General features: G+C 39.3%; 1 protein-coding gene across 7 annotated transcripts in view; it reads right to left on the bottom strand.

The window, feature by feature from the left end:
- Positions 1 to 17,798, bottom strand: part of NACC2 (NACC family member 2) — a 131,951-nt gene that overhangs the window by 24,668 nt on the left and 89,485 nt on the right. For 4 of the 7 annotated variants that reach the window (XM_001366326.4, XM_056812704.1, XM_007475328.3 and 1 more), the window contains exon 2: positions 16,726 to 17,662. In XM_001366326.4, coding sequence (XP_001366363.2) covers positions 16,726 to 17,599 — 874 coding nt within the window. In that variant the 5' untranslated portion in view covers positions 17,600 to 17,662. The remainder of the gene's footprint in view (positions 1 to 16,725; positions 17,663 to 17,798) is intronic. The other 3 variants (XM_056812705.1, XM_056812707.1, XM_056812706.1) reach the window with 1 other exon arrangement.

The following is a 17,798-nucleotide window of genomic DNA, read 5'->3' as shown; positions in this document are numbered from 1 at the left end:
CACACGCAGCTAGGTGGCTCAGTGAGAATCAAATGTGGAGATGGGAGGTTCTGGGTTCATTCAAGTCTGGCCTCAGTCACTTCCTAGCTGTGTGACTCTGGGCAAACACTCTTTTTATTTTTATTTTTATTTGGGGGGGGGGGGAGAGTAAGAGAGAACACAAGGGTTTTTTTCAAGCCAACTTGTGCCATGGACTGGAGACAATACAAAAATGAAACAGTTCTTGTCCTTAAGATTACATTCTATTCGGGGAGAAAAAATATGTGCAAAGAAAAATAAACTCAAATTTATGTCATTGGGGTGGTAAAGAAAGGAGCACTGGCAACTGAAGAATTCAGGCTAAGACTCTCAACTAAAAGGAAACCACTCTTTTCAATGCCACCAGTGATGACCTCATTACCTAATCTCATTTAACTTTGCCCTATTCTCACTCTCCTTATTTGTGCCAGAATCACTCCTTCCTCTAGAGAAGTCAGTCCCCTTCTAACTTCCAATGCTACTAACTCTAGACCTTCTAATCTTGGGGCTATTCCAAACTCTGTAAACCATTCATCTCTCTTTATTTGGTCACCTTCATCTCAAACCCAAAACTAGGTGCTCCCTGTCCTCAAGATTTTATTCGAAACCATTTCCTCTGTGTCCTTCAGTAATTTCACTTATTTCTAATTCCAAACTCTTTTCAGTTACAGATAGTTCCCCATTTTTCAACTACAAGTTGAAATTTTCCTTAGAAGTGTTCTTCCCTGCCTCAAATTGATCACATTAAGTTATTTGAGGGGAGTAGCCAAGTAGCTCATTGGATAAAGAGCCAGGTCTGGAGATGGGAGGTGATCCTGGGTTCAAATATGACCTCAGACACTTCCTAGTTTTGAGACCTTGGACATGAATATCATTTAATCCCCATTTCTTAGCCCTTGCTGCTCTTCTGCATTGTAATCCATATTTCAGTTTCAAGATAAAGATTTTTTTTTTAAAAGAGCTATTTTGGAGTAAAAGAGGTACAGACAGCCTGGACAAAGGCACAAAGACAAACATGGCTGTGATGGGTTAAGGAGATAGTCAGGAGAGAATACACTGAAAGATAAGTCTCAATATGAACCATGAATCTAAAGTGTTTTAATTTCTCGGCCATGAGAAAACCCCAAATTATCAGAAGAGCATAAGGTTTTAAAGTCCTTTAACATTAAAGAATTATGGCAACATAATTAAAAAAAAAAACACAACCAATAAACTCATGCTTTGAATGATGACACATAGAGACAGTACTTCCTCAAGAAATGAGGATAAACTAACTTTAATAAATGGACTTTAAGGATTGCTGCTATCAAAAACTCATCACTCCACAACCAATGTGGTGATGAATATCTCAAGTTTAGTCCCTGAATGAAAAGCATGGAGTCTGCTACACAACCTATATTCAAAGTCCTTCCAGCTAGAAAAGACCAACCAGAACTGTTCCACTGGCAAAAGATTCCAAGACTCCAAAGTCACCTCTGTGGTATGATAAAATATTATGGCTAAGACCACATAAGTGCCAAAAATGTTCTGACCCTTTAATTACTTGGGAGGAGAACAGTAAAGACAGAAAGAGGGAAGAGAGAAGAGGAAGCTAGAGAAAGAAGAAAAAAAAAGAGAAGAAAGAGGTTTACTTTCAGTCTCATGGTACTGATGGCTTATCTTTTCTTTCTTTCATTAATAACTTGACAGTTTACAGAGCAATTCCTTCAAGTGGAGGCTCAAAAGAAGTCTAGACCTATATTTGGAATTTATGCACTGAACCATTTGCCAATGAAGCAAGGGGTACCTCCACATCTCTGAGACTATAAATATGTATTTTTAACATCATATTAGTCACAAGAAAGTACTTCCTTAAAAATAAAACACCAACTCTTAATTAAATAAAGGATCCTTCCTTTTCCTAATGACTATAAATCAAGGCATCCTAAGAGAAGAATAATAACTTCTTTATTCTTAGCAGTGATTTCCTATAGGTTTGGACCCCTCCGCAGTCCCTCACCCCCATGAACAATTTAGGATTAGAGCAAGACAGGAATATTAGTCTCTATTCCAGGGATTCTTAATGTCAGGACTATGTGCTTTAAACTTTTTTTTCCTAATATTACTTCAATAATTGGTTCCCTATGTAGTCCTTTGTATTTCATTTCATGCAAGTAAAAAATATTCCTGGAAGGGATATTAAACACTTTATCACTGTCTATAAGCTCATGGCAAAAAGGTAAAACACTCCTGACCTAATTCAAGGCTCTTATTGTAAACATTGGGAAATTTCAGACACAGAGGAATAAAGGTTTCCCAATTTCCAAACTAATACTCTATATACTTTCACCATACCATCATGTTGTTATACAATCATGACTGGCCATTTCTAACCATAGTTTTTCTTCCCATTGCATAGAGGCTAGGAAAATTTCCAAAATAAATCTAAGTTAATTTTGTATTTTTAAAATAGGAATATTTTCAAACTAATGACCTGTAACACTAAAATATTCAAAAGAACAGGAATAAATTCTAATTCTAAAAAAAAAATAAAGGAAAAACAATTTCAAGAGTACAATTACAAATTATAAATGACCATTAGAAGCCATGTAATATATCAAAAGAATAAGAGAAATGCAATTTAAAATAACTTGGGAGCTTTCACCAGAAACCTGTAAAATTTCCAAAGATGTTCAAAGAAATGGGATGAGTCAATGTTGGGGGAAAGCTGGTGTGACAACAATGTGTAAATATGGTCCAAACACTCCAATTTGGATTTTTGCACGTCATTACTAAACTGGCCATAACTTTTATCTGAACATCCCACAATGAGACATACAACACAAGGAATCCAAAGGTAGAATCAACAGTCTAAAAATACACCAAGAGAGTTGTTGTAGACTACTTGGTGGTAGAAAAAAACCTGAAAATAAAGTAGGTACCTATCAATAGAAAAATGCCTCTCATTGAAAAAAATTAGAAACCATTTTTTACAAGTAATTTGGAAAAAGTTAAAATTAAAAAAGAAATTAAATGCCTGGAAAATTTGTGGTATTTAGTCAGTACTTAAGATCACTAAAAGAATAGCCAAATTCAGAGCCAAATGAAAAAATCAATGATTGTCCCAGAGAAAAAGGAATAAAACATTCCACTATCCTCATATCACCCTATAGAGACAAAGGAACAGTGGAAGAGATTATTGCATTACATTGTTAGATGTGATAACTTTAACAGGGTGTTTTGGCTCAAGTTGTTTTCCTTTTAAAAGTCTAAATATCTATATATGTGTAAGCTCCCCACCTCCCCAAATCATCCTCACAAAGTACAATAGAGTAGAAGGAAAGGGTCTGTTATGAAACTTAGGGGTATTGATGCCTGAAAGGTCTTTGGGGAATCACTACCTAGACTTCATAGAGCAACCCTCCCCACAAGAGTGTCATGGGTTATTTAAGAGATACAGGTTAAAGATGGGAAAAAAGACCCTTGTTAAGGCAATAAAGGTTCAAAAGCATACACACTAGGAGGTAATTGTATTTGAAGTTTTAGCTCCACTCTGGAAGGTGATCACTGACAGGGCACAGGGTAAACTGTTACAAGGACTTGAACAAATCCCTCTGTTTCATTCAGAGGGGTTCAGTTTCAGAGCGGTTCAGTTTCAGAGCAACTTTCATCCAATGGACACTAAGTTGGTATCCACAAGATAGCACCTTGATGCTCATTTGGAATTTTTTTTCATTTCCCAAAACATAAATCAGGATTTGGCTTGATTAAAACAACTAGTAATAGTAAGAGAAGGAACTACCTGGAGAATCACTGCATCTTCTTTGTACTAGTTGGTCTTTATATGCAATAATGTCTTCTTGCCTAGAATATATATTATATATTTTAATAAAAGGAAGGGGTACCAAAAAAGACATGCTCTGGGGGAAATCACGGAAACCTTTCATTGTTCCTGCTAATGTTACATTTTTGCAATGAAAATCATTCTTCTGTGACCAATTCTCAAACTCCATCTTTCTTCTCAACTAAGGCAAATACTTAGGAATACTGTTCACTATGGTAAGGGAGAGACTCAAGGATTAAGGGGGCAAAGCAACAGTGACAGATTGCAGGGTAACAAGGGATGGAAGGAAGAGACCTATTTTATACCATAAGGTATATGCTAAGCAAAACATTAAGGAAGAATGAACATAGGGCTAGAACTAATCCTTTGCATTCACACAGGAAATAAGGACAGAGACCAAAGAAAAAATATGGATGCCAACAGAACCATGTAGTCCATGACTAATAAGGAAACTACAGCAAAAGGGGACTACAAGGTAATTGACTTAGTCCAGAAGAAAAAGAATAATTAAATTCAATGAAACATTTATTAAGAGGTTACTGGAAAAAATTTTCATAGCTGCGGTTTGTAGTGGCAAAAAATTGGGGGAGAGTTGTTCCCCTTGATTGGAGAACGGATGAACAAATTGTTATCTGATGGTGATGGAATACTATTGTGAACTGGAAACACTTTCTGGAATTGATGCAGAGCAAAAGAAGCAGAACCAGGAGGACACTGTACACAAAGGCAGATACATTATGGCACAATCAAATGTAACAGACTTTTCTACTAGCAGCAATGTAATGAGCCAGGACAATCCAGAGTAACTTATGAGAAAGAACACTATCCAGAGAAAGAACAATGGGAGTAGAAACACAGAAGAAAAACACAACTGATCACATGGTTTGATGGGTATGAATAGGCATTTTTAGCTTAAATATCAGTACTGCAAATATTAGTAATAAGGAAATAGGTTATAAACAATGATACATGTATAACCCAGTGGAATTGCACATCAGCTCAGGGAGGGAAAAGGGAAGAGGTGAGGGAAAGAACACGAATCATGTAACCATGGAAAAATATTCTAAATTATTTTTAGAGGGGGGAGGAGTGCCACAGGGGTGCTGCTGTGTGCCAAGCACACAGGTATGTCTCAGTACTTAGAAGGTGCAAAATAGATGTTAGTCTAAATTGGTCAAATGAGTTACCACAGTGGGAATGCCTCAAATCAATGAGATCACAGGTCCAATATTTAAAGGAACCGTGTTAGGCATTGGACAATACAAAGACACATAAAACAGTCCATGTCCTCAAGGGTCCTTATAAGCTAACAAGATAGGGACAACATTGCACATATATCTAAATGAAGGAAGGAAAAAGCACTAACAAACAGGGGAACAAGAAAAGCTTCACTTAAGCCAAATCCAAGACAAAAGATTCTAGATGCAGGTGTGAAGTCAAGAAGGCTACTCCAGGTAGGTGCACTTTGAGCAAATGATCATCAAGGAGAAAGCAGGGAAAGAATATTTATTAAGCTCCTACTATGTGTCAGTTACTGTGTTAAGTGCTGAACAAATATTATCTCATTTGATCTTGAGACAACTCTGAGGTAGGTGCTATTTATTATTCTTATTTCATTGTTGTGGGAATTGAGGAAGACACAGAGGTTAACTGGCTTGCCTAGAATCATAGCTAGTAACTGTAGGAGTCCAAATTTGAACTCAGGTCTTCCTAATCCTAGGCCCAGTGCTCTAACTGGTATGTTCTATACCACTTAGGTGGCTCAAAATATAGGGATAGGAAAAAAAAAAGTGCTATAGAAAGGACAGTTAAGGTTTTACAGAAAGCTAATTTTATCTTCACAACAACTGAGATTAGTGCTATTATTAACGGCACTTTTACAAATGAGGAAACTGAGGCATAAAAATTTTACATGGCTTGCTTAAGAGTCACCATACACAGTGTCTGAGGCAGAACAGATCCAGACCCAACGTTATGTCCTTTGTATCACCTACTAATTAATTCTGATGAATGTTATTGGTATTATTTGGTTGGATTATAGAAATCATTCTTTTTTCAACACTGATATGGTGGGAAAAAATCTGGAAAACAAATCAGATAGGGTTATGGTTAATACCAGGTTAAGGAGTTTCCCATCCTACAGCTAAAATTGGAATTCCATGGAGGTCACACCTGTACTTTAAGAGGGGATTCTTTTGGTGGTACTGTGAAGGATGGATTACAGAAGGATGAGACAAAAGAATTAAGTCAGAAATTAGCGAGAAAGGCAAAATTAAGGCAAATGAAACAAATCTCCCATCTTCAGACCTCACGAAGACCTTTGTGACACTATTTCATATGATATATATATTTAGCATTATATTTATTTTCAAGTGGGCCTTTATCTTCCCTGATGGACTATAAACTCCATGAGGAAAGGACTAGGATTTGTAAATAGGGAAAGCTAAATAAATGTCTGCTGAACAAAACTATAAAAATGGAAAAGCAAACACATACATGTTTATTCTGTTTAACATGTATGTGTTTGCTTTTCCATTTTTATAGGCCCCAAGTGTAAAGGTAAAGCTAGTAGCTGGTTAATTTTATTGAAATCAGTAAAGGGAGGCTCATGGAAAAAAAAAATCTCTAAAAAGAGGGCATGACATGAAAGGACATTTCAAGACAGGGAAAACAAATTTAACACTGTATTAAAATGAAAGGAATAGTCTTTCTATTCTAGCATTGGGGGAAAGTTAATGGCTTAATAATGCTTCAGTTAAAAAACCATTCATGTCAAACAGAATAGATGCACCAGTAATAAATTTAATGGTACCCATATTTTAGCAACCCTCACACCTCCTGTCTACTATCCAACTAGGGAAAAAGTACCTAGAGACAAGAAAGTCACCCTAAAATCCACTATCAAGAACTTCCAGTTGTCTCCTATTGACTACAAGACTCTTTAGCCTGATTCCCTTTTCTCATCTCTCCATATTACAAATTCTCTCTAACCAGGCTCATTTCCTTACACTTCTATACATATACCATGAACAAATCACTACCTCTAAGCCTTGGCTGATTATTGTAATAGAAAACCTTTTGTCTCTATCCAAAAATTCTACCTACTTTTAAGGTCCCAAATTAAGTCCCTTTGAAGCCTTCCCATTTTTCACCCTCTCCATTCTCTAAATTCTAATTGCCCTACTGAACACAGTTTAGATTTTTAAGCAGGGTTAAAGTGGTGTTGTGTGTTTTATCTCAATTAAACTGCAAGGTCCAGTGAGCAGAACCCATGCATGTCCTCCTCATTCTGTATGCTCTAGCACAAAGCTGAAAAAGATTTGTAGTAATGAGACCCTAATATGTGATTTCCTGACTTTGATAGCTCTATGACTTGGGGCATAGTTGAGAAGAAAAGACTGATAGTCCTGTTAGCCATAATACTAACAACATAAAGACCTACTAAGGCTAGATGTGAGGGAGCTGGAAAGATATATCCTATTAGATTCATCTGCTGTAGGCACATAAGCAGCAGAATCTGGAAGTACTACACCGTTTCCCGCAAATCACCCTCAACAGCCGAGATGACAAACAATGGTTCCCATTAACTTGGTCAGCAACCTCCGAAAGCCAAATCTCTATACCTGCCCCCTGGCCTTTCCTACCACATTCTGGCTGTCAAGTACTTAGCTGGGGTCAGGGAATGGTTGGGTGGGCATTAGACTACCTTGCCTTATCTCCTTTCTTCTTCCGGTGGCAATTAAGATCCCCACTCCCTACAAGGAAGTCCAAGATGAATTAAAGGACATGAGCATTAACTCTGGCTAACAACAGTTGAGATCTAAAACAAATTAGTGAGTGGGCAAAATAAAAAGGGCTAAACAATTCAGATTTGTCGATTCATTCACTCATTGAACAAATTCAATGCTTACTTCTAATCTTTTGGTTAGGTCAGATGGGAACAAGTGTACGGTCTCAAAGATCTCACATGCTTGAAGAGATATTTGGAAGTATTTATTATAAATATAATTAATTTAAAGTAGTAGTTCAATGATAGCACAAAAAAAAGTGGATTCTGTGATATGGAAATCACATTAAAAGACTGATATATATTAATTTAAGGTCGCCAAGGAATTCAGCTATGTAATTGCTAAATGAAAACTCAAGTCAGCAGTCAACCTTTTATGGAGTTTTTAATACTAACAGGAGGAAGAAAGGGGGAGGGAGGGAGAGAGAGAGAGAGAGAGAGAGAGAGAAGGAAATAGGGCTTCAATACCCCCTCTGCTTAGGCTGGGCCAAAGGTCCAAGGCCTTGGATAGCAAAGAAAAGAGATCAGTCCCTATCACTCACGTGACCAAAATGGAGAAATAGTCTCAGGGCCTTCACTCCAAGCAACAGGCTCCAACCACCTCCTTTCCTCCACATAGCCAGTCCCAGCCTCCTCAGCTTTCCTCTACCTCAACTTCCTGTGTCTCCCCTGTGCCGATGGTGGCTCTAGCTTAACCCAGGACCGCCCAGAGGTCTGTCCCCATTGCACATGTCTGTTGAAGGTCATATTCTCAAATAATTAAATCTTGAGCTTTGCTGCAGCCCTTTCTAAATCCTGTTACCTTGAGTAGGGTGGAGATTGTAGTTTCCAAGGCCTGATTCTGTCATTCCAAGTATCTCTATTGTTATTGATCAGAAATAGCCAAATCCCATCCTCTAAAGAATGGTTTGAACAGGGTTGAGTAGTTTTGAAATTCACAATTCTATTGGGTAACAAGTGTATTATAAAGTTATGCAATATTAATGTGCCACAGTAAACAGCCAATGTGAAGAACTTGAGAAATTGGGAAGTCTAACGTGAATAGGACACAAAAATCAGCAGAAATAAGACTGATTTAAATAATAACTACAGTAAGGAAAGGGGGCACTAAAAGACAATAGAACTTTTGACCAATGTAATAAGCTTAGCTTGAATAGACTAATGGTGAAACACATCTTCCTCTCAGTAGGAAGGTAGCATACTATAAGAAGGAAATCAGACATGATCATTAGCTATGAACAATATATTGGTTTCCTTTTTTCCCTCTATGTCTCCATATCTTTTTTAAAAGAGTGGATTCTATTTTTTAAAGGGAGGGCAGATCATTGGAAACTGCCAACAACTTTTTAAGATTTATATTAAAGACGATGATAGAACTAGATAAACTGTATTCATATATGCAATTGATTCTCCAGATACAAAGAAATGATAAATACTTCACTTTTCAATAAGTGTGGACTCAAGTTGAATGGCTGTGCACAAATACTTTGTCCTTTATAGCACGGAAGGAGTCTCTACGGGGGAAAAAAAGTAAAGAAATGATACGTAAAAGAAAAAGAAAAAAATTTCAGTAAAATTTAAGAAAAACAAGGGAAGTGATAATAGAGCCAAATTAGAGTAAATGTAAACGAAAAGGTTATTAATTTAGGGCTATGAGACAGGTTTTTTGGTGAAACAGCCACACTTGAGCATTACTATACATATATTATAAATCAACTAACCTACCCGTTTTTCAACTTTTCTGTCCCCAGAGGAACTCCCTCTCTCCCCCCACTCTGGCTTTCCTCCTTCTCTAGCCTGCTTATAGCAGGTGCAGCAGACGCTGCTTCAATGCAAGAGAAACATACACCCAGTGATCTCCCGCCTGCCTGCCTCTTTTCCCCCACTCCCTGGCCTGCCACAGTGCTTAGCTTGCAAATCTATTGCCATGTCATTCTGAAAGCACCCAAGATTTGATTTGTGCATTCCATAGAAAGAGTTAATTCCAAGTGAGTTCAGGCGCAGAGCTGCTGGTTTATAAATACCCATATCTTGCCTTTGTTTCGGATCTCAGCAAAGAGCAAAACATCTGCCAGTCTAAAATTAAACATCTGTGCCTTCATGGGGAAGGAAACGGGGGCTGCAGTTTTATATGTAAAGAAGTCTAGCTCCAGAGTGAGGGGCATGGGTATCTGATGCTGGACCCAAGGTGTACTACGAATATGAGAAGAGCAATCTTCGCTTTGTAAACTAACACTTTGGCAGGGGACTCTGGTAAGACTAAAGGGATAGCTAACAGGGCCAGGGAGATCAGTAAAACTGGAAGGCATGTGAGAAGTAGTCTGGGCTTTGGAGAATTGACGTGGCTATGGCACTAGCTCACCAGTAACATATATCTTATATCAACAATCAGTGAAAGCTGGAAAATCCAGTCCTGAAGCAAATGACAACTATCTAACCAACTCCCTTGCTCCTGATGTGCTGACCAAGGTTAGAGGATTCACAAGTAGGCAATTTCGGCACACTGAACTCCATAAGCTTATTCCTAGGACAAGAACACAGGAAAAGAGCCAGCCTGCTTCATGCACATGCCATCATCTCATTGCAATGGCACCATGCAGGGTGGCCTCAGGAGAAAAAAAAAAATCTTTTAGACTGATTTTTACAGGTACTATGGATTTCAATGCAGCTGCCTTTAAAATGGGACACAAGTTAGTAAAGTCACAAGATGCACCTTCTCCTGGGACAGCAGACAGTGGGCTAGAGGCAGGCCGTCCTTGTCCTTTTCTTAAAATTTATTTCACCAGTAGGTTCCAGTAAAGAAATAGATTCAAAGCTTTTTTACTACTGATCTCCTTCATAACCAATCGTTTAAAAACCATTTCTTCCTCCCTTCCATTTATTCTGTAATTTCCAAACTTGGCATGGTCCCATTCTCTTCCTCAATAAACTTTTATTAAAGGGCTATACGATGCACAAGGCAGAGGTGGCTAGATGGCACAATGCTGGGCCTGAAGTAATGATTCTTCTTTCCCAAGTTTAAAAATGGCCTCAGACACTTACTAGTTGTGTGACCTAGGCAAGTCACTTCACCTTGTTTGCCTCTATTTCCTCATTTATAAAAATTAACTGGAGAAGGAAATGGCAAACCATTCAGATCTCCTTGCCAAGAAAACTCCAAATGGGGTCACAAAGATTAAAACAACTGAACAACAACATGTATAAGGCATTTTGTAAAAGTACAAAGTACTCCAATCCCCATCACCCCTGGTGACAAAAATGTCCTTGCCCATTGTCCATTCGGTGTGTAGTGCTCCTTCTATTAGACTCACAGAACTAGAAGGGAACAACATTGAAATCATTCTTGAGCCACTTCACAGAGTAGAAATCAAAGGACCAGAGAGAAGACACCCTGAGGAAAGAGCATTAGATGTAGAATAAGGGGACCTGGGTTTAAATGCTACTTTCTACCTGTGTACTCTTGGATTAGCTTTAATAGTCATGTTTTTTTTTCTTTCTTTGTAGTCCAGAACTGAACATAATGCTTTGTATAAAATAGAAAATGCTCAAAGTGTTTGTTGAACTTAAATGTTATTAATCTCTCTAGGTTCTCATTTGTAAATGAAAGACTTGTAGTATATTATGACCAGTAAGATAAGGTGACTTAGTAGAAACACAGAAGAAAAACAACTGCTTGATTACATGGGTAAAGGGGATATGACTGGGAATAGACTCTAAATGATCGGCCCAGTGCAAATATCGACAACATGGAAATACGTTCTGATCAAGGACACATGGAAAACCCAGTGGAATTTCACGTCAACTACGGGAAGGAATGGGTGTAGGGGAGGGAAAGAATAATGTTCGAAATTGACTAATTAAATTAAAAAAAAATTTTTTAAAGGTCCCTTTTCAGATTTGTATAGAGAAATTGGAGGGAAAGAAATGTATATTTGTGGCACTATATTTGTATCACAGAATGTACAGCAAAGGTTCTTAACCTTTTTGAGTCCTAAACCCCTTTCCCAGTCTAGTCAAGTTTATGTACTTCTCAGGATGTTTTTAAATGCATAAAATGCAAATGAAACTATTATACTCATATATATTTATCAAAATATTTGAAAAACTATGAAGCTATAGAATCTACATGTATCTGGACCAAACTAAAATTTTATAGTACATGAAATATAGTAAACGAAATTCAGAGATGTCAAGGCCAAAGTCACATGTTATAGAGTAGCAGGGTCAGGTGTTTAAGGTCTTTTCATCAGACATTTTATATCAGGAATCTTCCTGCTGGACCATTTTGTCTTTAAAAGGAATCCATACCTGTGCCCAGGAAAGTTAATTGACTAAAATTTGCCATGCAGGTCTCAGGATCAAGAAACATTTTAAATATGAACTAAGGAAGAGAAATGAGAAAGTGGCTTAGGAAAAATTATGCAAATGCTGTTAGCATGTTTTACAACTGTATTATCACCAAATAAAAATTGGCAATTCCAAGTAATTGAATAATGTAGTGTGTGATATCAAAGGAGCAGAGGGCCTGTTGTATTTCTAGATAGCAGCTCAAAGCCTTCCTAATAATCTAATCTAATCCCCTCATTTTTACATATGGGGAAACTGAGGCCCAGAGGCTTAAGTGATTAGCTCTATGACACATAGGGACTCTTCTTTTATATGCAAAGGCTGTTTATGAGAATAAAAGAAGCCTGTAGATTCTACTAGCTCAAAGGGAGAGAGAAAACTTGCCTTCCAGAAAATGTTTTCTCTCTAACAGCCAAATCTATCCCAGACTCCAAAAAGGCTGAGAAAAGCCCAGGTCTATTTATCAAGGTGATTGCTATTGTAATTAGTGAGGAAGTAAATAAAAACACACAAATTCCAAAGTGCCCATTTGTATCAAAATCCCATCCTACTATTCCTAAGGAGGTTTTGTGTCCGATTCCCCAAAGCAAGGAGGTCAAGAAAAGGAATTAGGCTGAAAAATAAAAATTTCATTTCGTGTTAACTCTTTTGAGAGAAAGCAACGAATGCTTTATCCAAGAGTTAAAAGGGGGGTTAGGACAAAATTCCCAACATTCTAATTCAAGGAGGTATTTAAAACATGAGCGTCAAAATCTCTTTAGAAAGACAGAAAAACATAGAGCAACAGAGTTAGAATCAGGAAGACAGACAAACTTTGAGCCTCTAAGGCTTATTAAAATGGGTGATCATGAGCAGGTCATTTTATATCTATGTACCAGGTACTCTGTGAAGACTGGGTCACATTTGTTTTGTGTACTTACATCACAGGATTATGATGAGGCTCAAATTAGATCATATATGTAAAGTACAAATGCAAATTAATTGATTTTGTTATTAAGCTGACTGTGCTGTTTGTGCTAGCCAAAAATTAGAAACTCAGTGCCTGTCCAATCAGAGAATGGCTAAACAATGATATAGGGATAATAATGAAGTATTGTTTAGAATGTTTAAGTGGACAGTTTCAAACAAAGAAAACTGAGAAATCTACATACTGATGCAAACATAGGAAAATAATCCACACTAGGGCAACACTTTAGATTTTAGAACTCTTATTAATAGCAGTGACAAACCAGAAGTTGAAACATACCACTCCTGACAAAGATGAATTTAAAATGCAGATATACAATTTTCAGACATGACCAATATGGGAATTTCTCTTGCCAAACTATAAAACTACTGACTTCCTTATGTTTTTGCAATGAGGCAACTAGTTTTTTTTTAGAAGAAACTTCTTTTGTACACCTACTGTGTTACAAAGCACTGTGCAAACCACTAGGATAAAATCCCCAGGAAACTACTGACTTAAAACTTAAAACATCACCAGTGGCTTTTAGCAGTTATTTCTGAGAGGACAGACTAGTCTTCACAACAGAGACAGCAATATCAACAGCACTATTTCAAATAACCTAGATTCTAACCAAAAAAAATATACACACACCACATTTCCTTGACCCAGTTATGGGTTGGTGAGACACTTTAAAACATAATCACAGCCTTAGAGAAACGGTACCGTGCTAACAATGGTATGAAGGATGCAATGGAGGAAGGAGGTTGTCTTTCACAAGGTCAGACTTTGCAATGATGGAATTCAAGTAAGAGTATAAATAATAACTAATTCACTGAACCACCCCCCCATGGACCGTTATGATTAACAGCTTTCTGGCAATTCATATTTTGCAAAGTGAGTTAATATCTATCTACCTTACTGGATCCTTCAAAACACCCCACAGAAACAGTTCTTCCATTCTTATAGTTAAGGAAACTGTGGTGCAGAGAGAATAAACAGCATATACTATGCCAGAAAGAGCTGAACTAGGCATCATAACCTGAGTTTTATTCTTGGCTCTGGCACTAAGAAATATCAATCACTCATAATTCTTTAACTGTATGTTTCACCAATGCCCTGTCTTCATATAATCCCTAAGAAATCAGGAGTCCAAGTCTCTCCTTTTAAGGATAAGGAGAAGTTGAAGAGATAGAAGCTAAGTGGTTTATTTTTTCAGGATCACACAAAGAACTACTAAGTTTCTAAGTCAACATTCAAAGGCAGATCTCCCAACATCAAGTCAAGCATTCTTTCTACTACCTATCCTGCTTCTGTAACTTGGAATGAGCCACATTAACTAATACCTATGGGACTCATCTCCTTTACCTATCACTGCTCAAAATGTATGGTGATGCACGTTGTATATGACAAAAGTATGCCTAAGACAGCAGAATAAGCTAGTGGTCAAGTGAAGGCAGAATCTAGTTCTCTTGATTTCTAGTTTGTTTTGTTTGTTTGTTTATTTGTTTTAAATCCAGGAAGTACCTGAATCAGGAGCTCAATGTTCATACAAGGAGAACTACAAATTTCATTAAAACTAGATGTCTGGGAAGTAAGCCATCTGATTTTGGCCTGCTTCAGAAGAGATATTGTTGTTCCAAGTTAGTCAAGGCCCCTGTACCCCCAAAGCCTACTGCCAAATCACTCTACTGGATGCCAAGCCCTGCCTGACACCACTGGGAAAAAGCCACAGTGGTACCCCCCTCTCTTCTAAGAAGACTGCATTTTTCTGGTGGAACTACTTCCCCCTAATACTAGCAGAGCCTCCCCAAACCCAAAGTTGTGTGACATGCGCTTCCTCTGTTAAAATGGTAGGCAGAGAAAACTGCACCGATGGACAGATTTCTCTTCTCCCGCAGGCCAAATCGGCCTTGTTGTCAGAAGGCATTTGCACGCGCAAGCACACATACATAAATGCACACACAGAGTTTGTTTTCAGGAGGGACAGAGTGAGAAATTCTCTGAATTATTGAGGCCAAACTACAAACAATACTGTTTGCTGAACCAAATCCCCAGCTAAATCCAACATGCTGCCCCTGTACTTAAAAACAGAGCACAATCCAAAATGGAATTTTACATCTCTGGACCCTAAAGGAGATGTTGATTTGCCTAAAGGTTTCTTTGCAATAAAGGTAGCAAACGCTAAACCTCTCTCAGTTGTTCCGCTGGCCAATAGGGAGTTTTCAATCTATGAGATGAAATTTCCCCCAAAAGTCCCTTCTTAAAAAATCCTACTTTTTTCCTAGGGAAATGTTGGTGCTTAGATGTTGAATTATCTTTATCTTCACCTTCCTTTTAAATTTCAAGTGGAAACAGAAAGATCCCCTAGAGGCAAGTGACCTGAGTTTACATCCACAGCATGCCTAAACCAGACCAACGATGTCCTAAAATTCTGAATATATGGAACCACATTCTCCCCAGCTTGCCTACCCATTATTACTAGATTCAAAGAAGGAAAACATCTCAACAACTATTCTCTCTGAAATCAACCCAGCATAGCTTTATATAGAAAATAAACATCACAAAAAATAATGATAATAAACTGGAAGAAAAGGAAACTGGTTGCTGAAACTTGTACTATTGTTAATCAGATCAATCATAGGAGCTGGCAAGAAGTTTGGGGGAAGAGGTAGACCAGAAGGAATGACAAGCATCTTTTCTATGGACATCAACCCTACTCCTAACCCCCACAACACTCCCAAATCATCACTTTCAGACCAAGGCATACACAGCAAGACTACAGACAGGCAAATTCTTCCCCCTTCCAATTGTGTAAAACTCAAGAGAATGCAAACCGCTGAGTGTATCATCTCCAGGCCCTGCATACTAATTAGGGAGGTACCTCCCAATTGCTTATTGGGCCTAAAACAGCCATTCTTCTCATTCTGGAGATGGAACCTTACCAAAAAAAACATACCATCCACCTCTCTTCTCTGAAGGGGAGAAACAGGTAGAACTGAGTAAGGCAAACCCATCAAGTCTGGGCTATTTTTTGAGCCAATGTCCACACTGGCTTTCTCCCTGCCAGAGAAAGAACATAAATGAGTTAAAAGTTTCAAACAGGAAAAGGCAGAATAGATAACACAGGAAACTCCTGCCCTTCCAGGACCAGATGCAAAGCAGCATCATGCCACTGAATCCAAACAAGCTTAAGCTCTATGGCTCTTGACTCCAGCACCTACCTTCTTTAGGCTAAGCACCATGATGAATTCCCTCAGCTACCAACATCCTGCACCTTCAAGTCACTTAGGTAAAATAATATTAAGGGAGTGGCAAGGACAAGAAAAGAGATCAACACATCTCCTAGTGGAGCAGCCATATCCTATTTTGGCCTCCTGAAAATTGCTTGTAAAAGTAAAATGAATACAGCGTGAGAAACATGGGAAAAGGGGATGTGTGAGGTCCTACTAAGTCTTACCTGTCTCCTTTTGAACCAAATGAAATTTTAGAGATAAAGGGGGGGGGGGGGGGGGGGGGGAGAGGAGGTGGGAGAGGGGGGATTAGGGAGGTTTAAAAACAACCATAAAAAAAGCAATAAAACCTAGGTCTCTACTCTTAATGCTTTAAAAGCATTTTGTAAACTTCAGTGATACTTTTTGAGTCTGATCTTCCCGACTTGAAAAAATAGGAAAACTAATCCAGGTCAAGGATAAGCTCACAGCCAATATCGCCACGGTATCTAAATGCACAAGCTACCCTCCCCCTCCCCGCTAGAAAGCACAACACATCAGAAAAACACAAGTGATTGCCCTTTTCTGACATTACCTGAGTAGCTGCCTGTGGACTTGATATACATCTGGCCGTACTGCTCCTCCACCATTGTGTCATAGGCCTCGTCGTCCTCCTCGTCCTCTTCATTGTGGTAGGAGGTGGGACTGTCAGTGGTGGGGAGGCTGCTGGCCCCGGGGCTGGTCCTCTCACCCTGGGAGTACTGTACCTGCTGGATGTTGGGGATGAGAGTGGCCAGGCTGGGCATCCCGTAGTACGAGACTCGAGAGAGCTTCAGAGGTGCCGCCCCGCCCACTGCCGCCCCGCCGCCCCCCGAGCCATCCCGGGCCCCAGCTTCCAGGGGCCGCTTGGCGGCCAGGCCTGGGCCTGCTGCCGGCTGGAGCTCCAGGTTCTCATGCTTCACACGGGTGAGAAGCGGGATGGGCACAGAGGGGGACATGACATAGGGTGCAGGGCCTGGCTGCAGCTGGTTGCAGGGGCTCTGGGGCTCCGAGCTGGTGTCCTCGATCATGGCGGTCTGCGAGTCACAGTGGGGCGAGCTCACCTTGAACATCAAGTCTGTGCCCCGCTCCACAATGTGCTGGATCTGCAGGAAGCCGGCCGTGTACATCACCACGAGCTGCTCACTGGCCGCCATTCTGAGCTTCCCGGTGTAGCAGAAGGAGAGGATCTGCTGGAAGCAGGCAGGGGGCACTGTGCCGGGAAGCTCAAAGGCGCTCTTACTATTCCCACTGAACAAGTCCCGGAAGTAGAGGCTGCTGGCCGCCAGGACCGCACGGTGAGCCTTGAAGGCTTGCCCCTTGACGACTATGGAGACATCGCAGTAGAGCCCCAGCAGACGTTGTTCATTCAGACAACCCAGGACAGTGTTCCCAAAATTGGGGATCTCTATGTGCAACATCTGGGACATGGCTGAGCAAGGCGCCAGGATACCTTAGACATTCAACACAGCTGATTCCAAAGAAGGGCACATCTGTAAAGAAGGACAGGGGAGGTTCAGGATGATGGGGAGAGATGGAGAGGAGACAAGTTTGGATCAGTTTCTTATCTGGGGAAATGAAAAATTCTAAGTTTAAAAAACTTATAGAGTGGCCCAATCATAAAGAACT

The sequence above is a fragment of the Monodelphis domestica genome, chromosome 1 (genome assembly GCF_027887165.1).
Source record: "Monodelphis domestica isolate mMonDom1 chromosome 1, mMonDom1.pri, whole genome shotgun sequence".
Lineage (NCBI taxonomy): Eukaryota > Metazoa > Chordata > Mammalia > Didelphimorphia > Didelphidae > Monodelphis > Monodelphis domestica.
This window is presented reverse-complemented; position numbering and strand designations above follow the sequence as displayed.